Source organism: Thunnus thynnus, chromosome 15, assembly GCF_963924715.1.
Source record: "Thunnus thynnus chromosome 15, fThuThy2.1, whole genome shotgun sequence".
Classification (NCBI taxonomy): Eukaryota; Metazoa; Chordata; class Actinopteri; order Scombriformes; family Scombridae; genus Thunnus; species Thunnus thynnus.
This window is the reverse complement of record NC_089531.1, coordinates 16,344,604-16,370,130: the sequence shown is the minus strand read 5'-3', so window position 1 is coordinate 16,370,130 and position 25,527 is coordinate 16,344,604. Positions and strand designations below refer to the sequence as shown.

Here is a 25,527-nt window from a genome sequence, read left to right as displayed (position 1 = left end):
TTTTTTTTTTTTTAGTTTTTTTTTTTAATGTTTGTGTCCATATAACAAATACAGCATAAAATCCAAAATGATACATCATAGTTTTGAGTTTCATTCATTACAGTAAAATCAGTAGGATGGTAAATAGTATCAAAAGAACAAACAAGACAACAGGATGGTGTGATGAACAAGCACACAGCGTGAACAGAGAGAGAAAGTGGAAGGTTAACGTTCACGGAAATAAACCACCACGCCCAGGAGGTTTGTAGAGCTGACTGTCAATGTGTTTCATTAAGTAAATCCATTAGTTAAATAATATTTTCTTCATATATATATATTTTATCTTGTATATTCTCAACATATATATATATATATCCATAATATAACCCATCCCACAGTGATTTGAAGGTAAAAGTGACACAAAGAGGATGAAGATCTCTACGACTTAAAATATATCTTCTTCCACTGAGAGTAAAGGGAAGTTATACATCTTCTGTATCATTAGCACTTCAGTACATACTGTATATTCCACTGCATATGAACAGATACTGCTGTTCCAAGGTTTTAACCCGCAAACAATCCGTGTTTCTTTAGAAAATATGTGCTTAATGAAATAAAAAGGAGAAAGGAAACATCTGTGGAAAGGACAAAAATTAAACAAAGTTTGTATCAAGGGTAAAGTGAATGATTCTGTAGCATAAAACATTTAAAAATCTCAACAATTACAGACACGAGCAAGGATTTTCTACACTAAGCAAGTTTTCACCTGGCTTTTCTCATACATTATATTTCAACAATAATTAAAAACAACAATTTTGGTTGGACAAATAGAAATTAACAGTCGTGATTGCATTTTGGAGTCAATATATATAATATTAAATAACAAAACAAAATGTCTAATAAAAAAAGTTGCGCATTGGAAGAAAGACACAACAGTTGTTTTTTTTTTTATAGTTCCATTCAGACCCGCTTTTGGGGAAGCAAAGAAACATAAAACGAAATTATTTTCATGAACGCAAAAGTAAGTGCATGTCTATGAGGCGCCATAGAGCTTCACTTTTTGTGGAACAAAGTGTTTTCCTACCTGGCAGACCTAAAAAAAAAATAATAATAACAACAAAAACTTACATCAAATTAATCCGATGACATTTTGTATACCTTTTACACATGAAAAATGGAGTTCTTTCAGACTTTAAACATCACACATCATGATTTTTCTGCACACTTTCTTCCCCTCACAGCCAACGTTCAAGTGATTCAAAATATATATACTGTATTTACTATATAACTCAGTACCAAATATAAACAAACGTATACAGGTATTGATGTCCACTTAGGTCCTCATAACGTCAATTACAAGTACTGCCGGTAGTTCTACAAAATGGTATGTGTGTGTGTGTGTGTGTATGTGTGTGCATTAAATAAAATAAAAGCTTAAAAACAATGGCAAAGCATACCTGATAGTCGCCGTAGCACAACAGTGTTCTATAGTTTAAGCTGATTACATATGTATAACTGAGTCAGTTTAAGCTTTATGATTATAAACATCATATATAGCCTGTAGGTCCAGTATTCTGCGACAAGCATTACAGCACCAAACGTTTCATCATTTGGCAAAATTCAAGCTTTAAGTGAAAGTCAAATGCTTTTGTTTAATAACAATAAAGTGTTACTGTGACGCTGTGATTTGTATAAAGCTAGCAATAACATTTCCCCTTGTACTTTCGCTTTTTTTTTATTCATCTTTTTTTCCCCCGCTTAACGAAAAACCTCACGTTGTCTTTTTTTTTTTTTAATTTTTGAAGCGTATTCAGTAGTTTTTGTTTCCTGCTAAATCTTGGTGTGCGGTCTGTTTGGCACAATATCACAGCCCTCTTAAATTAATCATAAATATGGCTGCAATACATTAGAGTCACAAAACAGATTTTTTGGTTCCAAGATTTGTGCAGGGAAAGAAAAAAAAAAAAAGAAAAGAATAATATAATATTTAGCGCATCTAAACAAGATTCTACAGAGAAAGTTAAAAACCTTCTTGTCTGCAATAATGCTCTTCTTCCGTGTACTTCTACAAGCACCAAGCAATATACTTTCAGATTAAGCAGAAGGCGACAGCCGTCACTGCGCCTCTGCTTACCGACAAAAACAGAAATAAAAATTATAGCATTTGATAAGACCATAATAACCTCTTTTCATAAATTAAATAATTAACATTTCTTTTTTTTTTTAGATGATTGGCCTACCCCAACTCAAAAACTACATCATCACCCTGCCCAACTCTCCCCCAAATAACAGGAAATAAAAATACATCACCAAAAAACCTGATTTATCATATTATTCGTCGTTAGAATCTTTCTCTAGTGGGCGCTGGGCCCAGCGTTGGACACATTTTAACAATAATAAAATCTGTACATCTTGGAGTTCCCACTCTACCAAAGCTCTTTTTTTAAATCCATCTCTTTGTCATATACTTGCACAATTAAGTAACCTCAAGGTTTGATAGCACTTTGGAGTTGATTGTTTACCAGCTAGTTTTTGTGTACATAATATATTAAACATCAACTTATTTTATTTTGTTTCTCAAGCTTGTTAAAATCTAGTCTCTCTCTTCCAGGGCAGCACCAGCGTTGCCCTCACCCCAATTTGATTGGTCGTTGTCAGTAGGCTCCTCCCCCTCCAGGTCCTCCCCCTCCTCCCCTTCGAAGTCTTCGTCGCGAGGAAACTCCATGCCCTCCATGGCCTCCAGGCCCTCCTGAGTGGCCTGGTGTGAGTCGGCACAGTCTGCGCACACGCCGTAGCGCCGCGAGCCGTGGCGGATTCCGACGCTGGCTGCGAGCATGAAGATCTTTTTGCACACCATGCACTTGTACTTTTTGTCCTTCTTGTGCACCTGTGAGAGGGATTTGGGAGAGGAGGAGAGGGTCGAGGAGATGGGGTGGAGTCAGGTTAGTTGTCGTTTGAAGTTTGGGCTCACTGCTCGCTGGCAATTTAAGGAATATTTCAACATTTTGGGAAATCCGCGTGTTTACTTTCATACTGAGAGTTAAATAAGAGGATTGATACCACTCTCATGTCTTTACTGTAAATATGATCATCTCCCTGTTTCTGGTCTGTGTGCTGAGCTAAGCTAACCAGCTGCTAGCTGTCACTTCATATTAACAGTAAAGACACGAGAGTGGTCTCGATCTTCTTATTTAACTCTTGGCAAGAAACTGATTAAGCAGATTTCCCAAAAAGACAAACAATTCCTTTAAACATTAACAGACACTTTCTCAATTATTGCATAATGTAAGAAGCGAGAAATCAGAGTTGCATTTTTAGCTTTTTTCCCACATGGGCTTGAGTATAAAAGAAAAAGCTTTTTATCCAACAGTCTGACCGTTCAGTTCATCAGTTTAGCTCAGTAAAACCATTCAGATTACATTAGTATTTAACAGGACAATGCCTGCTGTCAGTACTATGATATAGAGTCCTGATTTTTTAAACACAAGTATTGTATATTATGAGACAGTCTCACAAATCAGAATCACAAATGTTTTGTACCACATTGTGAGATCCTCCCTACGTTAGAAGATAGATATCACACACAGACTTCTTGTTCAACTTTCTTTCTTGAGATAAAATCTACCAGACACAAACCATGAGGCGGAGCGCTAAGATGGCCAAAACACTGTAGTGTTTGGCAGCCAAAAGGGGAAGTGCATCACATGGTGGTACGAGAGGAGGAGGAGAAGAGGATGATGTATGTGTGCATGTGGGAACTCACCAGGGAATGTCTCTTTACGTGCTCACGGCGGGTGAACAGCTTGCCACAGATGTCGCAGCTGAAGGAGCGCACGCCTGAGTGGATGATCAGGTGCCTCTTGAGCGTGCGCCGGTGCTTGGCGATGTAGTTACAGTGGGGGCACTTGAGCTTATTGAGGGCTAGGTGTGAAGACTCGCCTGGGTAGAGACAAGGGAGAAAAACACAAACAGGAAGAGAAAGGTCAGCAAGGAACAACAGAGCAGATGTGGAAGCAACTTGTTTTGATGCAAGATGTGTTTTTTTCCTTTACGTTTAAAAAAAAACAAACAAAAAACGGTATGGTCTGCTCTTTTATATAACTTAAAGAAGAATTTCAGTTTTATTGGACCGGAAGTTACTTACACAAACTTGAGATGGAACAAGACAATAATGATAACAGCTACATTTGCATCTATAAATCCTCTGATGAGAGAGGGGTGTGTCAGGAACCAATATCCTGTTTATCAAATAACTGAGTTAGGATGCGGTGGCCATTAGAAAGAGAAAATAAACCACAAACTGATTTAGGAGCTTTTTGCCATACATCAGCAATTGCTATTGAAGTTTATTAAACTGCAGAAATGCAACAGATTACAGTGGCGGCCATGTTAACTTCACAATCCAGCTCTGTGACTGTTGCTAAGTAACTGCAGCTCAACTTAATGATGTTGGGAGGTCTCACCATGGCAATGTTAAAAAGGGATACTGATTCATATTAGCAGAAAATGAAAGGCATCAACAGGGATGGCCAAAATATTGCAGTTTGGTGTGAAAAAAAAAATCATCTATGTCATTGCAACTCAAAAGCCTCCTACTGCTATTCAACTGATGAAGATGTACAACTATTAATTCAATCACAATACATAAAACCAGGTTACGTTGCACGAAAACAACTACAGCTAAACAGCAACAAAGATTGTAAATGTAAAGAAATATCCTGCAAAACTAAATAACTAAACAACATGGACTTATATAACCATTATGCATTTCCTTCATGCCTGGCTACTTAACGAACAGAGCTTATGGTACCAACATGTTTTTATTTCAGTCTATAAAAGGGAGAACTCAAGATGTCCTCACACCACTGAGTTCTTCATTCACCATCTCGGATGTTTACGCTAACGAGCTACAGCGGACAGCTGGGCTTAAAAGTAAATGTGAAATCTATTGATTTTGAAAAGGCTCCAAACAGTATGATAGTCTTCACCGCTGAGAGAGAGAGAGAGAGAGAGAGACAGAGAGAGAGAGAGAGAGAGAGAGAGTGGGGTAACAGGGCCTGGGCCTTTTGTTTGAGCCAGGGAGCACACAACAGAGGCGTTGTCAGGGCAGGTTGCTAGGGGGAGGAGGGAAGAGGGGAGAGTGTTGATGAGAAGCAGGTCACCTGTGTGTTCCCTGTGTGTGCGCGTGGGTGTGTTGTATACAGCGGAGACACGCTTTGTGGAAGTGCAACAGGCAAAAACATGCAAAACACACTTTTTCAACATAAATGTGCGTCCCTTGTGTGTCTAGAGACCCCCAAACTATGAGAAAAGACCATCCTCTCCCTTTTTTCTCCTGCTCCATCTTTCAGTAAATGTGTATGCAAAAACAACTGAATTTGGCTCCCTTTATGACATCATAAAGGGATCTGTTGAACATAGACCTCCCCCTCAAGCCCTTCAGCAGGTGGACGGTCCCCGCCCACTGAAAACCTACTGAGTTAAATTTTAAACTGAATCAAAGTTCTGTTGTTGGCTGCAAAAACCAACAAAACAGTTTTTATGTCCTCCCATCACCTGAGGAAGTGAAGATCAGTTGGATTCACTTTATTTTCGATGGAAGTATCCCCACAACGACTGTAAAACGGAAGTATGCATGTGTGATGGATTGATACCATCTGTCCGTGACTCAACCTCAAACATGGAAGCTGTACGTTTTGCCATGTTTTATGCTATTTTACTGTTTATTCAGCAGGTAAGCCTGTTGAATTTGGCATTAGCATGTTGCACGGCTAATATTGCTAGCGATGTTGGACTTTTGTTGTAATATTGAGGGACAGTCAAGATAAATTGTGTGAACGTTAAGTCTCGTTAAATAACGACAGTATCAGGTTGGATGGTGGTAACTGGTTTTTTATGTTGCTTTTTGTGGAACTTTGAACTGCAGCGGCGCTAATTCAGCTAGCTTTGTTGTTACATGTTAACCTCTTCTGCTCTGTGATCCTTGCTGATATGTGTGTGTTGCTGCGGTAACGTTATGTAAATGAACTTGATAGACACACCATGAAGGTAACGAAACACGTAAAAAAGAAATGGTCAAACTGCAGGAATTGTGTAACTTTGATTAGCATCCAGCAGCTAACTTGCTCAGACAATAAAGCTATAGTGGCCTGCTGTGGCAGTGTGTGTAGAGTCAAGCCGAGGTTAATAATACATCCATTATGATCCACAGCACAGAAACACTTAGCACTACTGTAATACTAGTATTTGTGACGCTACTGCAGCTCCGTTGCAGTTTCAGTATGAATATGAATTCTGTTAACAGCCTTTGGTCTCTCCTTTTATGGTCATATAATCTCACATTGTATCACCGCTGGAAAGTCGCACCCAGGTATGGAGTTGGGAGTGGGGAGTAGCAGCTCATTTGCATAGACACAGAAACAGCCCATCGAGAGCAGGACTGAAACAGAGGCGTGCTAGAATGCATTATCGCAGTGGTATTTTCAGCAAAAAAACTTCAAAGGCATGTTTTGGGGACCTCAGAGACCTATATTAACTTGTTAAAAAGGAGTATAATATGTCATCTTTAATTTTTGTTTCAGAGGGTTGGGATGAAATCAAATTTTCGCCTACACACACATACAGAGCAGCAATAAATATAGACCTTAACAGGTGCAAACTCAAGTTTTATACAAAATACAAGCACCTCATTTCCTTTTTGCAAAAAATTGGATTCTTACATTTTGTAGCATGTTTAGCTGAATGGCTGATTCACAGTAGAGCCCCTTCTTCTATGTCTTCCTCACTACTTTTCCACTGAGCTCTCAACTACATCTGACTTTGGTCAACTGTCAATAGAAATTGGTCTCCTGTAGAGCTGCAACAATCAGTCAATTAATTGATTAATTGTCAACTATTAAATTAATTGACAACTATTTTTGATAAATCATTTGGAGTCATTTTTTAACCTTCTCTAGTGTGAATATTTTCTGGTTTCTTTAGTCCTCTATGATAGTAAACTGAATATCTTTGGGTTATGGACTTGGTGGGGACACAACAAGACATTTAAGGTTGCATCTTGGTCTTTGGGAAACAGTGATCGACATGTCAACATTTTCTTACATTTTATAGACCAAACAACTGATCAATTAATCGAGAAAATAAACAGATAAACTGATTCGACAGATTAATTGTTAAAAAAAATAATATTTAGTCGCGGCCCTTGTTTCTTGCGTCCACTGACCCACAAGATGACGTGGTACAGATCGGCAGACATATACAACACATGTGGCACTAGCCATCCATCTATTTATTATCTACATTTAATCCTGTGCATGATCCAAACTGATAATGCTATTAAATACTGGTATCTGTTTTAATACGACTTAATTTAATAGGGAGAGAGAAAATGCACAATTCTGTACATCAACAGTGTGTCCCAATCATGTACTACAAACAAATAGTAAACAGTATCTACTATATACTCTACTAATTTTCTTCATATAAAATGTTTTTTTGTATGCTAACTATAAAAGCTGTACACTAACAGGAAGTTATACAAACCTTCCATCAATGCTTGTCAAATAAACTTCTGTTTTACCACCATCCACAATGAAGTTTTAAATGTACTGAAGTAATGCAATGTTGTAAAATGGTGTCCACCAACAGCACACTTCAATATGCATGCTGACATTTTTGAGATACTTCATCTTGATACTTTGAACACACTGCCAACTAAAAACAAGCTTAGAGTTAATGTGTCCTATAGATTTGGGACACAGCACGCCACAGTGTACTGTAGAAAATGGTCGCCAACTTATGTGACTCACTCCACTCATATGAGGCAAATTTGTGATTTTTGGCTTTTTTTAAATAAAATCGGCTTCCATTTCCATATTTTTGTAAATAGACTGACATGGGGATTATGTAGATAATTTTGTATGAAAAAGTCCTCAATCAGAAATTCAGTGTTTTTCTGCTCTTTTATTAAAGGAGACATACTAAGTGAACTGCTCACACTAATTTTGAAAGATGCACACTAAAAGTTGTCAAGATTCACTGAAGCAGCCTAATCTTTAGTTGCAGTCTAGAGAGTGCGGCGTCTTACCATTCTCCCAGGACTCCCCTTGCTGTAAGTCTTGGATGATGCTATACTGGATCTGATTGGCCAGCTCTGGGAAAGGGGGAGGGGACAAGAAAAGCAAGAGGAAGAAAGAGAGATGAGAGGTGGTTGAGAGCCTGGGGGGTGCACACCTCAGAACGCCTTGTGTACATAACTAACCGGCCTCCACCTGAAACAATGGAAGTTTCAGTTAACAACATCGGCAAACACACACACACACACACGCGCACACACACACACACACACACACACACACAAAGAGGCCCCTACTATATGTAAAGCAGTGCGTTCCCCAGGCCAGAGCAACAAACAGGACTCCAGCGGGGAGGGGGTTAATTAGAGAATGACAAAGTCAAGCCCACACACTGGCTCGGCTTACACTCAGCTTTTGTAAGCACTTGTGTGTGAGCACCTGTGTGTGCGTGTCCGGTTCCTCCAGCATCAGCGCTTAGAGCCCATTAAAGACACGCCCCTGTGTGTGTGTGTGTCTGTGTGTGTGTCCATTCTCCCTGGGTCAATATTTGGAATAGTGAGGACAGCCCCAGTGCATTAGAGTGGATTAGGGAGAGAAGGGACAGCCCCTGGCGGCTTTGCACCTCTCAGGGATTGGGGGGTGGGAGGGGGGGGGGGGGGGGGTTATAGTGCGACGGTGTGCGTTTGTGAGCACGCTTTAACAGAGACTAGTGTGTATGGAAATGCGTTTCACCTGCTCTGTGTGCAGCACCCACCCTTTAAACAATCCAACAGTCTTGTTTGGAGAAGACCTAAGAATTTATTGGCTGCGAGTGTTGGCTGTGGGCTCAGCGTGGTAAGAGCAGACGGCGATGGTAAAGCACTTAAGAGCCTTGAAAGCATCCTTCACTTTCAACTGTTCTTATTTTCCACAACACTAGCCATCCTGTGACTCTGTAAACTGTCTACCTTCAACACCAGCTGCCTCTACATGCCTGTATTTGTCACTGTTTTTTCTTTTTTGGCAAAGCGTTATAAATATTTAAAATTTAAAAATGAGGTAAAAGAAAAAAGTGCTGTTTTCAAATTTTATCTTGTTGAACGTGTTATGGTGTAACAACATCTTTCAATCTAAGAAAAGGTCACATTTGATGGTTCTCAAGTGTGAAGATTTGCTGCTTTTTTTCCTGTTAAAAATTAAATATCTTTGAGTTCTGCATCATTGGTTGGACTAAATAAGACATCAATTTGGACTCCAGGAAACTGTGACAAGCATTTTCTCACATTATATAAACTATAATAATGGAGGAAACAATTGGAAAATCAATAAAATCGGTAATAAAGATAATTGTTAATTGCAACCTTAAACATTTAATTACTTCAATATCCTCTTAAAAGATAGGGGGGAAAAGACAAAAAAGGACTAAAAACAAACACACATCTTGAAGGGATGATAAACAATGCAACAGAAAACAAAAACACCACCATTTGGATGACTATGTTTACATCCTTGGAGCATGACCAGACAAATCAAACTGAAGCTAAATGAAAGCCTGACGAGTGACATCACTGCAGGAAACTGGGACAGTGAATATTGGGTGGATGACTGTTCGTACGCTCAAACAGAAACATGAAAGCAAACTAATGGTACAAGAAAGCCGTCTAGTTGTAGAGCAGCCGCCTCATAAGCAAAGATGTGTTTTTTTTGGTGCGGATGTGCCCACGAGCAAGATGGTGACCTTTCCTAGAGTTTTCTGCATGACTGTGCATGCATTAAATTTATAGAATAATCTAAAAAGCCCCAGTAGACATTAGTAATTGTACACTTTCTTGTTTTTGCTTTGTAAAGCAATATTTCAGGAAAGCATAACTAACATTTTAGACATCATGTGACGCGCATATCCAGAGCGAGTCACAACAAATGAGCACTGTGTGCAACACAAGGCTAATCAAGCCGGAGTGTGCCAGACAGCGGGGAGACGCTGTGGGAAATGCTGTCGCAAACTGAAACCTTTGACAAATCATTTTCTATCCATAAACGGCTCCGGACAATCTTTTCAAGTACATTCCAGAAGATGTGGCCTGAAAAATGGCATTGATATGGTTTCAAGTGCTCCGATTCTACACATATAACTAGACTCTGTGCAGTCCATTGCATGTACAAAAATACCTAATAATTCCTATACAATATTAATTATATAAATTAATCAACACCATAGATGTGATGAATTCATTAGCTCATCTACAACAACACTGATTTTGTAAGGTTTACAAGATGCTGAGGTGAGCTACTTTATTTGTATGAACTGAAAGCAAAGCTACTTAGCTTCTACAAAGTGGGGAAAAATATGCAACTATAAATATGATGGACACTTAATGTTTATGACTACAGGTCTCTCCTTAAATTTACATATAACTCTCTGTTTGTCTCACCTTGCTGTAATAGATGGACAGAGTTAAATTGTTGATGAAAAGCTGATCATGGGTCCCTAAGTTAGTATAAACTTTAAACTGTACTGAGAATAAGAAACACACACACATGCACGCGAACACAGTATCACTTCAGTAAGTACTATGGGAACACTTTCTTTAAAGGGAACTGAAGAATTGTTTAAAACACACTTTTCTTACAGCAGGAACTGAAAAACACTATATACAGAATGTCTGCTATGATCTACTCACAGAAATGAACACAACATCACACGTTTAATATAGTATATAACTAGGCCACGTGTTCGTTTTTAGTGGCTAAAAGGGCATACTACCTTCTTCCCGCTCGAACATCAAACGGCATCAGAATAATTTGTTGCACATTTCTGCCTCGAATTCTCTGGACACCATCTCGCTCACATGTTACGTTTCAACAATATGGAGTCCGTCAGTTTGAGACATTTTAAATGTTCTTGACTACGGCAAAGACTGAGAAGGTTATTTTTGGCGACCCTGTCTACACAGACAAATTTTTTATGATTTCAAGCCCTTTCAGAGACTTAATATTCACAAATCTATAATTAAACTGCATGAATGAATTCTACTGTTTGAGGTTAATGGACTGTTGAACACAACTATAATCTAGGAGTAAACAGCTGCCTTGAAACCTTTTACTGTGACTAACCGCCTACTTCAAGTCTTAGCCATATCTTTATTTGGAAAAGTAGTACACATTAAATAGAGACATGGAGCTAAATAGCAAAGATACATGAAGAGAGGACGGTTGGAGAGTTAGCACCAATGCACACAAACTCGGTCTTTAAGTGAGCTATTACAACACCCTGGATCACTTCGCACACACATTAAAAAAGAGCCCTAGGAGGAGTTGGAGGCACTAAGAGCATTCAAGCGCATTTAGGGAGGCCTGAGGGAAGAAATGTTTCCCCTGCTTTCTTCATTATCCTGCATTAGGGAGGGCTTCTCTCTCTCAAATACAAAATGTAGTTCTCTCTCTCTCTACACACACTCTGTGCCTCACACATCCCCTCCCTCCCCCTCCCCGTCCATACCACTCCACTTAATATGTGATATCATTATGGAGTGCCATGCTTAATGGGGCCAACAGAAGGAGAAGGCTGGAGTGGAGAGAAGAGATTACTAAGAGCGGTACACTGTATGTGGATAGGATGGACGGATGGAGCTAGCCGTGGATAGATTAAGGCACAGAGAGAGAGAGTTATCAAAGGGTAAATAGAAAGAAAGACGATGGAAAGAGCGCAAAAAGGTTTATCGAGCAAGACGGAGAGGATTGAACAATTGATTGAATGCGTGAAAGCCACTTAGAAAGGGTCAAGAGGATGTTTCCTGTCAGTCACAGCACGTAGCAGATTTACAAACTAACATAGGACAGGACAAATTATATATAGATTTTATGAATGAATGATTTTTAACTCTTTTGAAACATCTTTAAATATTAAAGTATATTTTTATACAATAAAAATAACAACCTGAATCATTAAATAGAAACAGAGGTCTTATATAGGACACATGGATGTAACAGAACGTCTCATCTTTTATTTACAACAAGTCTCAGCAGAGGTGTGTGGTTGAGACACAGCAGTCCAGGTGGGCGTAACTTTCATAAGCCCCCCGGCTCTGGAGTGATTAGTGGAGATCATGACTGGCAGTGAGTCACTTGTTGGCTATGCATGGCAGGTTAAAAGCTTGATAAGCAAATATCTCTGCTGTTATATTGATCAAAAGCTTAAAATCCACACTTCTTGTTCTGGGTGTGGGTTTTGCTGTGCTCAATAATTTGATAGTGATAACTAATGATTGTGCCAATGGTTCCCCACTGCGGTTGGCCAAAGATTAACCTCTGAGCATAAAATAACGTCAGGTGATCATGGGTGTGGCATGATAAGGTATGTCACAATATGGTGACAGACTGTTCATGCAAACAAGACAATGAAGCCCCAAAGTAACAACAGTGCTGTCTTACAGTATTACATTAAAATCATGCACAATTTTACAGGGAGGAAGACTGCAGAGGATGAAAATATTAAACCATGTGACCTAAAAGGGTTATCCTCTAAACCACTCTGACCCTTTAGTGAGTTAACCATTACAGTACACTGTGTTTGAACAGGCATTCTTCACCCTATAAAATGTAATTTAAAATATTGGTAATTACACCATATTTCCAAATATATCAAATAAGATTAAAACAAAACATCTAGAATAATTCTATTTGATGAAATGATGCAGCCATAAAAAAACCACTCTGTCTGGGTTTGTGTGAGCATTTAGCTTCAATTAAGTGTTGAAACAGGTAGAAACTGAACGTGACAGTAATTTCAGGTGAATACCAGGGATTTAGAGTTAAAACTATTAGTCATGGGGGCGGGTGGAGCATAAAGGGAGACAAGCATCAAGCCAGCTAATGACACTACCTGACATAACTGGTGACTGTGTCTCCAACTAGCATTAGCCCTGGTTTACGTGTGCAGTCATAATTATAATGTATGTTGAAAGCAGTATGGAGATCTTGACAGTTATAGAGATGGCTGATCAGGGACATCAGAAGGACTCTTATTGCTAAATTACAACTTTTTAGCCAAAGGGGCCACACAAAGGATTAGAGGATTATTTTGATCATTACTTTCCCCTCATAACATCTCTTTTAGCATCTCTTTGCCAAAAAAGAGGTTTGGCAGGATTGGCTATGATAAAAAAATACTACGACCACCTCTTTTAATGATATTCTTCCTTGACCCTGGCCATGTTGTTAAACTTTATGTACTTAACATGACTAGCATCATTCAGGTCTCTATATATAGTGGATAATTATAGGGGAAAGGACTGGGAGTGAAGAGTGTGTGACGTTAAAGGTGTCAAAAGGTGCAAATGTGTGTCATACCAGCATTTTCGGAGAGGGAGGAGAAGTCCTCTCTGGGGTAGGAGGCTGATGGCTGGATGAACATTCCCTCATCGAATCCCTCTTCAGGCTCTGGTGGGAAGTTGTAGACAAATCGCCGTGTGGTGGTTTGTTTTTTCCTCCGGCCGCTTCCAGCTGCAGCATCCGGTGCCTCTCGCTTTATTGCCGCTGGTGCTGCTGCAGTGCCACCTGGGGCTGGCTCGTTCCAGACGAATACCTGCGCCTGGCCACTCGCCGCCCGGGTTTCATTGGTCTCTGCTGAATCAGAAGAGTTGTCGTTGTGGTGGGCCCAGCTCCCAGAGGCTCCGGGAGTTACCAGGGCACAGCCCTCACCCCCGACCACTGTCACTTCTATATCGCTGGTCTCCTCCTTTACCCTGCCGCCTTCTTCGTCTTCTTCCATTGTTTCCTTTCCTTGGTTGTTGCTGGCCTTGATTGACAGCTTTGACAGGATGCTTGTGGCCCAGAAGTTGGTCGGCTTCCGGTCCAGCCCTCTCTGGCCCTCTTTGGCCACCATCTGCCTCTTGTTGTAGTCCACCACCACAGAGTCAGGAGCCTCCTGCTTGATGCTGATATTCAGGGCATCTTTTATAAAAGCCCTACACGACTGTACAACCTCTGTCATCTGGAGGTAACTAGCAACCGACATCACCTCAATGGCATTTTGGCTTGTGAGCAGCAGATTCCCGGAGTAGAGAAAGTCGAGGATAACTGAGAAGCCCTGGATTGCAGCGACATCCAGGTGCGTGACCGTGGCCTGGTCCTGGGCCTCGTTCTTGGTCAGACAGTAGAGGGTTTTGAAGTAGCGGCTGCCCGCCACCAGGATGTTCTTGTGTGCGCGAAACACCTGGCCTGAGACGACTATGTTGACGTCACAGAGGATGCCACTTTTGCGTTGCTTGTCCAGCTCCTGGAGAAGCTGGTAACAGTAAGAGTTCTCGTTGGGCTTGTTGCGGTAGTCTTCCTCTGAGGAGTTAGTGGAGGGGCTGGCATTGTCTGAGGGCCTCACCATCTCCTTTTAAAAGGAAGAAAGAGAAAAATTATTGCAGACAATGTGTTTATTCGCACACAGTAATTAGCAAAAGCAAGCACATATGCACTTATACACAAATATATTTTCCCTTCCTGTAACTCTGTCTCTACAAAACACAAAAGCGCACACACACACACACACACACACACACACACACACAGACAAAAACCCTGGAGGTTCCCGACACACCTGCCCTAGGGGTGAAACAGGTTTTACAGGCTTCTGTTATGGTGGAGGTGGGATACAAATGAGGTACAACCCAAGCCACAGTAGATCAAGGAGAGGCCTTTGAGAATAAGTACTGCAGCACTTGATTCCATTTGTTGATTTGCTCTACACGTTCCCTTGTGGTGGCTTACCTATTTCTATTTCAGTCAATGATTTACTACATTTTAAATCTTCTAACAACCAACAGAGAAATCATTCCCAAACTTGTTGCATTCAATAACTCTGGTCTGATCTGATTATTACTCTTTAAATTTAAGACAAACTGGAACATTTAATCCAGTAATCTTTATTTTATGCTGTACTGAAGAAAAATATGGTGTAATTTTGGGCCTACATTTGTTCACTTATCCAAGTTAAAAGCAAAAAGGAACTAACAACAACAACAACAAAAACAGAAATGTAATCAATTACTATTTTTTTAATAGATTCAAACTCTGAGGTTACAGTATGGCACACATTTTAGACTACTGTTCATTAGGATTCTCCTGAATTACTACTTTCATGTGTTGAAAGGCATCTATTTCTTTTGAGGCAACTATAAAGAATGTGTTTCATCATTTTGCCAGGAGCATAATTAAATAACTAATTTACAGTAAGACTACAGAATGTCTTGCTTTTGAAAAACTCCAGTCAAAGATAAATGCTTGTTTTTACATTATGAATGAATAAACTTTCCAATTTAGCTTTGGTTAATATAACCCCCCAGACATACCTAAAACTAGATTGGAAAATAGATTTAAAAGATGCAAAAAAGGGCAATGATTAGACCTGCAGGAGGGCTGACAAGTGTCAAAAGCAGGACACAACCTGACTGTGGGATGGGAGGGGAACTGGCAACAGCATAGAACTACCCTGTAACAGCCCTACTCCCCCTCCCCTGCTCCCCCTTAACGGGGCAAAGGGCCAGCCTGGTACGGAGCAGAAGAGAGGGGAGTACACACACACACACACGCACACACACACACACGCACACACACACACACACACACACACACACACACACACGTGCATGTAAATGCTTACCAAAATACATACAATCAAATATAACCCCCAAAGGTTGAGTTAAGTGCATACAAGCACACAGACAAAATACACGGTGCAGCAAAAAGCAAAAAGGCACCCAGAATGTGTAGAGGTCTGCATTAAAGTTTTTATATACAACACACACAGCAGCATACATGTCCAGCTCATTTTAGAATTGCACAGCAGATGTCCTAATCCAGAATAATTCACGTTGCTAGAGCCCTGCATTTTTGCCCCCACCCACCATCTCTTCCGTGCACACATGCATGTATATATACACACGCACAAACACACAGAAACCAAGCTGCCTACACACACACACAGCTGGGGTTTCAGCTCAAGTAATTCTGATTAAATCCATTTCTCTGAGGTCCCCACCCAGCCCCCACCCCCACCCCTACTCCCTCCACACTGCAGCTCTTGTCCAGGGCAGCCTGGGCACACAGGATAGTATAGGGGGGCTTATCGTCCTCTGCCACAGCTGGAGGTTGAGAGATGGGATAGAATAAAATGAGAGGCAGAATGAGGGAGAGACGGAGAGGGGGAAAGTGGATGTGCTTTGCAGGCTAGAAAAATTGTAAAAAAAAGGACGAGAAGGGCAGCATAATAAAAGGACAGCATATAATGGGTAAGAGTCGTGAAGGAGAAAAAAAAAAAGTAGAAACACGGCTGATAGAGATAAGTGTGAAAAGAAGATGAGAAATGGCTGGCGCATAAAAGAGAAAAGCCTGATAAGACAAGCACAAAGAACACTAGTGAGAGCATGAGGCAGAGATTGAGAGAGCGAGACCTTGAGCCTCGAGAAAAAGGGCGGAGGAGAAAATGTGGAGCAGAGGGGGACGAAAGACGAACACGAGAGAGAAGGAGTTGGGTCACCCCATTTTAGCCTTCACAATAGCCCGCGTTCTCCCCGAGGCTCATTGTCCACTCACTGTGGGCCTTTGTGAAAGGGCTCTGCAATCACTCTCTTATTACACAGCAGTTCCCACTTGCAAGCACAGAAAAGGAGCCAGGGTGCATGAGGGTGAGACGAAGAGGATGGGGAGAGGGAGAAAAATTATTCCGTGATATACACATCAAAGCCTTTTGGAGGGGGCATGGTCATAATGTTGAGTACTGTGGTGGAATATATTGGTGTGGTGCGGTGAAGGGCTAGAGTGCTACACAACAAGTAGAGTTGTATATGCTTCAGAGTAGGGTTGGTCCATCTGACATTCATCGACCACTGAGCCCTCTACCATCGTAACATCGTGATTTAAAAGCCACCCCCCCCTCCCGCTACCGCCCTCCACACCAGCACCGGGGCGCGCCCTGCCACACACACACACACACACACAGACACACTAATTTTTTATGGCCAGCCTGGATCAAATCTGCATGCCATACAGTAAACTACACCAAGCAGAGATTGACAATAGTCACAGACACTGAAATTACAAAACAAAAAAGCCAGATGGACAAAGTGGTACATTTTTTAGCGACCAGGTTTGTCACAACCATAATGCATGGTGATTTGCCACCATCACTGATCAATATCCACTCACATCCACTGGGCTGACTGCATTTTTTTTTAATTCACGGGTATATTCTGCAGTTACATCACTATGACTAGTATTTAAAATATTTTTTAAATCAAATGATCTGCTTAATGAGGTAGTTTAGGCATAGGCTACAGGGAGGAAAAGTAAGAAATGACCAGATGAGTGGGTGAGGATGGGCTGTAAATGGGCTCAAATGTGCAAAAAATATAAATAGTAATTAATATCTAATATACATACATACATACAGCATAAAAGAAACACACACACACACACAACATCATTGTCGTCCATTTCGACGTTTCACTGTGGATATCGTCATATGCCAATTCAGTAGACATGGCTCAACCCTTCTTCGGAGACAGACTGTCAGTGGTAACACGTCATTTTTTCTGCCTTGTTTTTGACTATAGTTCTCTTCTATTTGATTAGTTTAAACCTAACAAGCTTTCAAAACCAGAGGATGGATTATATTTAGCATTCTCATACAAAAATACCTTCAAACACGCATTTATAGTCAGAAGTCGTTGAGAGTTGAAAAGAAAAAGAGCCAATATATTAGAAATGCCATAAATAAACAAGTATTCTCAGACTCCTAAGTACCTGGGAATTTTTAAATCCCTTTTATCATCGTTTTCAACTAAATATCTATCCCACCCCCAAACCCCATGATTCCCCACAGCTTTTATCCATTACACATAGCAAGGCAATAGGCCAGAGAGGTAAGACTTGCCTGGCAGTTCTGATATAAGCTGTGTGTGTGTGTGTGTGTGTGCACATATTGGAATCAGGGTAGGACAGCCTGGTACTGGATAAGTTGCTCCATACTGGCCTCATCAGCAGCATCATCCTTTCTCCAGATGTGCCACGTGTCAGCTGGGAGCTTTGAGAACCAGCAGACCAACCCTGCACAGCAGATGCTGTAGGCAAAACCTGCCTGAACTCAGGCTGTGGAAGCCAGAGCCAAAAGAAAATGTGGGGACAATATCAACCTCCCCCAGTCTTGACATGGCTAGTTTTTTTTATTTGAGCCAGAGCTGGTAGGGGTGGAAGAATGAGAGGCAGGAACAGAGTGCAAGAGAATCCAAAAGGGCGCCGAGGAAGAAGAATCCTTTGATCTAGGTCAAACATGAATGCTTCAAAATCTACAGTCAATGGCCAATAAGAGCTGATTTACAGGTGGATTAAGCAAACCAAGATGTCCATAAATTCAGTCTTATTGAAGCACTGACCCCACAGTCAAGATGTGCACCAACTCGGAGAATAGAGTCCTTCAACAAATATAAACCTCAAACCCAAACAAACCACAAAGCCCCAAGGCCGACAGATCCATGACAAACATGACACACCTCTAACAGATCATGCGATATAGCGCTGTCCCCATACAACATAATGACCTACTGGAGCCAGTTTTTGTTTACCTTTTATGCACACACGTTCACCTCCGTCCCCTCACTTGTCTACCCCCCACTCACCATCAATGCTGTCCCATGACCAGCCTAGCCCTGAGGCCATCACTACCGCTCCTTCCCTAACTCCCTACATCTACTGTATAGTTCCCTCAATCCCCCCCTCACCCAACCCGTCTGTCCCCAGATGCTAGAACAATACCGCTGTGTACGTTTGGCCCAAGGTGTGGGAGGGCTGCACTGAGTGTCTCCCGGCCTCCTAACAATGCCCTGCCAGAAGAGGCAGAGGGGGGGGGGCAGAGTTACTGACGAATTCAACAAGAAGAATTCCCTCTGTGGCTCAACCCCACCCCATTCCCCTGACCTGTGCCCCCCAATAAACATCTCATATACTGTATCTGGAAGGCACCAGACAGCAATGGGTGGGTCCCCCTTTTCCATTCTGGGGAGACTCCCTCTTAGTAAAGTATTTGCTGTTTGTCTTAGCGAAAATGAGGGGGTGAAAATGACTTGTACTGCCCCATATCTGAAGTTTCCCCCCCAGGGATCGTCTAAGTAATCTTATCTTACACCCCATTAAAACAGACACAGGGGTGCCTCGATAGCCTACTGGTTAGAACGCATACCACATAACCGCAACATCCGTTTGATTCCGTCTGTGGACCTTTCTTGCACGTCATGCCTCTCTCTCTGCCCATGTCTCCTGTCTCTCTGCATTTTTGACTATCGAATAACTCAGTGGGTCAACGTGAATGCATCCTCCCACATGGCTACGTGATCTTTATCCCAACCTGGGCTGAACATAGATCAGATATTGTTGGGCTTTGTTGAGCAGGTGTCTACTAGAAATAGGAATTCAATTTGTTTGGGCATTCAGACAATGAATGCAGAAGAGAAAGACAAGAATGTGCATGAGTGGGTGAGAGAGATAGAGAGTGTGTACAAGGGTTGGCTGTTGCGAGAACTGAAATTGAAACTAAATTTATGGAGTAATTACTCGGTGTACCTCTGTGTGTAATAATGTATATGGAAATGCAGTTGTAGGCTAGATTCTCTATATGTGGTGATGACAAGGGATTCCTCTATGACAACCAATAACACGTTTCATAGCCACACGTCATACACTCATCTCCTGCACAAGAAACAGTGAAAGACTGTTTGAGAGAATTTTACTCTTTTGTCAACATAAGGAGAAAAAAACAGTTACTAGAGAATGCAACTGACCTGTATAGATCTCAGATATGTGCTCTCATATCAGATTTAAGAGAACCAATTGTCTACTTTTGCCTCATTTTAACCTTTTACCAGTGAGCATAGGGAACAATCTAGGGAACAATCTAAGCACAAGACCGCATCTAGAGAATTAAGGACAACGGCCCCCTTCTCCAAGGAGACCCACATTTACCACAGCTGCCCTGGTGTGCTAGGGCTAATCGAGTTAGCTTTAACGAATGCAGCAGAGGCCTGACTAACGTCAGGAATGGGTGAATAGAACAAGACATTGCCTCGTAACACCATAATTCCCCTTTAATGTACTGCTTCACAATGCAGCCTATCTTAACATACACTACTGCTCATGATTTTCACAAGTGCTTTATATGTGAGGAACATTACATCTTTATAGAGAAGGTGGACCGCAAAAAGGAAAAAAAATCTTAATGAGGGAACACCAAAACATAACATCAAAATATCTAAAAAGGAAAAAAAAGAACCAAATAATTTCCCATAAAGCAGCACTGGGGATTTTATCTCTCTATCCTACATGAGGAAATGGCCTGAATAACCTCTCAGTGCTCAGTACAGTGTCTGGGGTCCTTGTTGCTAGGGAAAAGCCACACCAAGCCCCTAATCCACTCCTACTGCTCTCCTTACCAATTAGAGATGTGTTCAAGTTAGTGGATCACTTTAAGTCATTCTGATTAGTGATTGCGTGTACAAAGGAGGGAACTAAATGTAGTAGTACAATCCTCTTCGCTGACAAATTAGAGTCAAATAGCACCCCGCTCTTAATTCCATTGACAGCTCAGACCATCAGACCATTGTCAAGACATGGTAGGATGTGACAGTGAACAAGGAACAGTAAGTAACAGTATGTTGGTTTTTTTTTCTTTGATTGGAAAAATGCCCTTTGACACCAGACTGTTTGGGCAAATATGCACTCCCTGTTTTTATGAGGTCACTGGAAGAGTACTGTGGAAATGTTGCCTACACTGCAATAAAAATAATGAACCAATAAAAACATTTCATGCACATCGATAAAGACAGGGTTCACCAAATATAGAACTGCCCTGACCCCAAAAACTGTCAATATCTTTACACCCATCTCAAGCTTAGGTGAACCACATAGTCTTTGTATGCCAGTTAAATAAAGAGGAGTAATCTCCAAATACTTTGACATATTGTTTCAGTCTTCTGCATACAGGATGGGCCCTTAATCATAAGATATGCCCCAAAGGTATAAATAAGGCCCATTAATCCAGAAATATGTTGATGACGGGGTGAGGTGATGAAATCTATTTCACTCATTCAAGCCCATTTAAACGGTTGCATGTAGGCCAGGCAAGCTGTCAGGCTCCAGGCAACATAATTTACTCTCCTCCTCTTGTCCAGCCTTGCAAGTGACACCATCTATGGATTTTGGGGGGTCAATCTAGCACAATGCCTCTAATTTAGTTCCCCCAAAGGGAGGAGGAGGTGGAGGAGGAAGAAATGCGCCAGAGGTCACCCGGGACTTGCGAGCCAGCAGAGCTGCTTCAGAGTCCAAGAGGCGGGGGGTTGGGTAGGGGTGCGGTTCCCCAAAGGCTGCTAGGGTCGAGCCCTTGCCATTGTGTGACCTCTATCAAGCTAGCAGTCAAGACAGCTGCTGATACAACAAAAGGGTTTGAGCATCTAAAAAAAAAGTCACCTACAACCCTACCAATGTCCATTATTTATTAATGACTTTTTAAGCACTTCACAATCATTAATAATTATCTGACATGCAATTCAACCTCCACTCTGGGAAACACCGGTATGACAGTAACTTAGCTAGCAGGTGTCATACTCAGGCAGGTTAGTGCGTGTAATTAGTTTGACTGGTTAATGGACAGGCAGACACATTTTAGCCGTTAACTTAATCACAGAAAATTCGTGTCACGCAAACTGAAAAGTGGTTCAGTGTGTTTTGCTTTTCAGAAACTGAAGTTAATCGACATTAGATTCGACAGGGGGGTTTCCACTACAGTCACCGGCCAACTACCTCCGGCTAGACAGTAAAGCTACAAGCGGCTAGTTTGCTAAGCTAGTCGTTAGCTCAGGTTAGCAGGCTGGCGCTAGCTAATTAGCCCGGAGAAGAGATTGTGAAGAAGCTTAGGTTAGAGCCGATTTTTGCCTTCGTTGTGTTTAAGAAATTGTGGAAACTAATGTTTTAAGTGACACACAATACAGATAATGGACTTGTGTTATAGCGAATGTGTGACAGGTATTTAAAGCTACGCAGGTAACGAAGCGAAAGTGTGACGGACCGGAGCTAACGTTACCTGTTTGGTGGGGTCGTTTCTCCCGTGCTCAGAAGACAGGTGATGTCTCAGCAGCAAGGCCCGTTTGTAGTTGCGACTACCTTTGACAAGCTCGTCGCTGTTTTTAGTGGCAATGTTGTGACACCAAGAACAGGACATGAGTCCTGTCTCCTGGCAGAATTTGAGCCATGGAAACTCTTGCAGCCACGAAGCGTGGAACAGTGAGCGTTTCTGAAGCAACGTCTGCGGTCTCATCTCGACCCCAGATTTCCTGGATCCCGTCTCACCGCTTCCCGACTCCTGACCGTCCCCCGCTGTCCAGCTTCTGTTCCCCTCCCCGGACCCGTCCTCCGCTTCCACCGAGCCGACGCGATCGTCGCCGGCTGCCGAGCTGCCACCTTCCGGGTCCTCTTCTTCCTCCGCCTCGGGCTCCGTGCTGTCGCTGACAGACCCAGCGCCCTCCACTCTCTTCTGCGATGGTCCTTTCGCCCCCAGATCCCTGTCCTCTTCTTGATCCGGCCTGTTCCCGTTAAAATGTCGGTCTTGACAGGCCGGGGCCTCCCAGCTGTTACAGTTCCCCCCACCGATTCCGCTGGAGCCCGTTAACCCAGCTAATCCACCTCCTCGGAAAGCCAACGACCTGCGGTTTCTCTCACCGGACATTTTTATCTTAATATAAATGACAATCTTCACTTTCTCAACAGTATCCCCCTCCGACAAAAAGATAATGCAGTTGTAAACGATGTATTTTCCCGAAAGAGATGGACCCGTCGTCGTTTCTTTTTCTCCGCTTTGGCCCTCCCGGTGAGAGTATGTAGGTTATGCGGAAATAAATAAAGGTTTTAAACGCATAATGAATTTCAGGGTTCTCGCTGCGTCCGCGCAGGCCCCGCAGAGGTCGAATGGCAACGACTTTCCTCCCCACAATGCACCTCGACCAGAGACAGGGGGGGTTGGAGAGAGGGAGGGGGCAGCTTTTTAAAGGAAGATGGGGGTGCTGTTGATCAGCAAGGGGTCTTTTGTGTTTGAAGGCTGCACCCATTTTCCGCATGCTTCTCATCTTTTGAGCTTTGCTTGTCTTGTCAGCCAATGAATACCGGCTTGTGTGCCCCACTTCAGACCTCCTGCTGATAATATGATAATAATAATAATAAAGTTTATTTATATAGCACTTTTCAAACACAGTTACAAAGTGATTTACAATAAAAAATAACACATTATAAAACACAGAGAGATTAAAACGAACTTAAGTGCCATAAAATATAAATTAATTCACTGAAAAGCTTTTTTTTTTTTTTTTTTTTTTTTTCTTAAAGTGGGTTTTTAAAAGTGATTTAATTGCTACCCTGATCTCCTCAGGCAGGTCATTCCAAAGTCTAGGAGCTTATTCCTATGAGAATTCAATAGTACTTTTGTTGTATTCTTATTTTTAGTCATTCATTTATTTTATTTTATTTACAAAAACGCCATATACAGAATGACATCACTGATTATCCACAGAAATGAACGCAACTTCACATATTTAATATATAAGTAGGCCACATGTTCTTTTTTTAGTGGGCAAGCCCCCTTCTAACCACTCAAACATCAAATGGCATCAGAATTCAACAGTACTTTTCTTACTTTTATTCATTCATTTTATTTATTTATTTATTTATTTTTTTACAAAAGATAAATACATACAATATAAAATAAAATATATGTACATGTATAAATATTTATACGTGTGTGTGTGAATGCATTGTGATTTATTAAATGAAAATCAAAGATGGCTTATTAATACTCCATTACATTAATACAAACTTTGTCTTTTTCCACAATGTTGAGTGGAAGTCACCATGTTATAGAGTGTAAGTCACCATAATACTATACTGTAATGTATATTTGCTGTAGCTATTTGTCATCCTAGAAATATAACAAAATCATGAGTTAAATAAATAAATGAATATGAATGATAATAAAACAAATAAAACATAAATGACTGCAATAAGTCAAGTGATGTGTGATCACTGGATGTGTCCTGAGATTATTGAGAAACAGCCTTCAGTAAAGTAACATATGAACATGGATCTCGAGTTGGTGTTTCTGTTCACTGTCATCAAGGTTGGGTCCAGCAGGTGGCAGTCTTTCATGTGAACACCTTTCTCTTCACCGTTTCTCTCTCTCTCTTTATATGTGTGTCTGAGTGTGTGTAATGGTTGACATAGTTGGGTGTATAGTTTCATTGCTGTCCAATTAAGGGCTTTGCACACAGCGTGTGAACAAGAGTAGGATTTAACCCAGGTTTTGATTACAATAACATGGGGGGGTGGGTTGTATATCCCACTATAATGGTTAAACTCCCATGGGGGTAATGAGGCATGCCGTGTACAATTAGTGTATCTATTTATTGCTCCAGCTCATATAAGCAATAGCTATCTATCAGCTTGATATTATAGATGGGATGGATTTGATGAATTTAATTTCCCCTGCATTGAATAGGATGGTGTACGTTATACTATTCTCTCAGGCGTGAAGTAAACGAGTCGCAGATATCAGTGACATGCCTCTGCCACTGGCATGCCTTCAGCTAGGTAATAATTGACTATAATCCTACTTCCATTGTTAAAAAAAAATCTGGTGATGATGTAAGTAGAAGCGCAGGAATAAAACCTGATAGTCCAGCTCAGCATGAACTCCCTGAATATTCCCTCCAGGTTCTAGTATTTCCACCAATGAAGGAATGCTTCAAGAGATACTGTTAATATGTTGGACTGATTACATAGCCACTAATTTCCCTTCAGTCCAGAGATAGGTTACTGCCAACACTCAAGACAGAAATAACAAATAGAGACCATTAAACCAACCAAAGATGAAATAAACTGATACATTTTGTAGAGCTATAAAAGCTGCTTTCCATACATTTCCCCCCTGTATTCCTGTAACCTGTATTTTTTTTCTTATCTCTTCCTCTCTTCATTTTGGATTTACATATGACTTCTTCTTTTTTTTTTTTTTTTTTTTTTTTTTTTTTTTTTTAACTTTTTCCATTGATATTCTGCACAACTGCTGCTCCATCTCTTGTTCCAACTTTGGCATGAGAGGCAGCAGGTAATGAACTGATTCTATGTATGATCTCACTGACACTTAAAAATGATTTATTTTTATCTCCCAATTGATCCAACATGTAAAGGACTTAGTTAGTATAAATATCACTATTATTCTATATAACTGAAATATGACAGAGATGCCTATTTGTGTTTTACAGTAATAAATAAATAAATAAATAAATAAATAAATACGTGTCGTTGCTATGCAGCTATTCAGTTGTTGATGGTGTAAAAAACTTCTTCCACGTGCTCGCCTCTGTTTACACTTGTACGCGCTGACGTCAGAGCGAACCCCACCCCGCACGGCGGC

At 41.1% G+C, this 25,527-nt stretch overlaps 1 protein-coding gene across 2 annotated transcripts; it reads right to left on the bottom strand.

Annotated features, from left to right (window-relative positions):
• Nucleotides 1–23,080, bottom strand: zbtb10 (zinc finger and BTB domain containing 10). 2 transcript variants are annotated; one of them, XM_067613013.1, is made up of 5 exons: nucleotides 22,150–23,076; nucleotides 13,383–14,415; nucleotides 8,066–8,131; nucleotides 3,743–3,918; nucleotides 1–2,866 (listed from the first exon to the last, which is right to left on the bottom strand). In XM_067613013.1, the coding sequence occupies exons 1-5, from the start codon at nucleotides 22,789–22,791 to the stop codon at nucleotides 2,573–2,575; spliced, it is 2,211 nt and encodes a 736-aa protein (XP_067469114.1). In that variant the 5' UTR covers nucleotides 22,792–23,076; the 3' UTR covers nucleotides 1–2,572. The 2 variants fall into 2 exon arrangements, with proteins under 2 accessions (XP_067469114.1, XP_067469115.1); XM_067613014.1 differs by lacking the exon at nucleotides 8,066–8,131 and having other exon boundaries at nucleotides 22,150–23,080.
• Nucleotides 23,081–25,527: the final 2,447 nt, after the last annotated feature.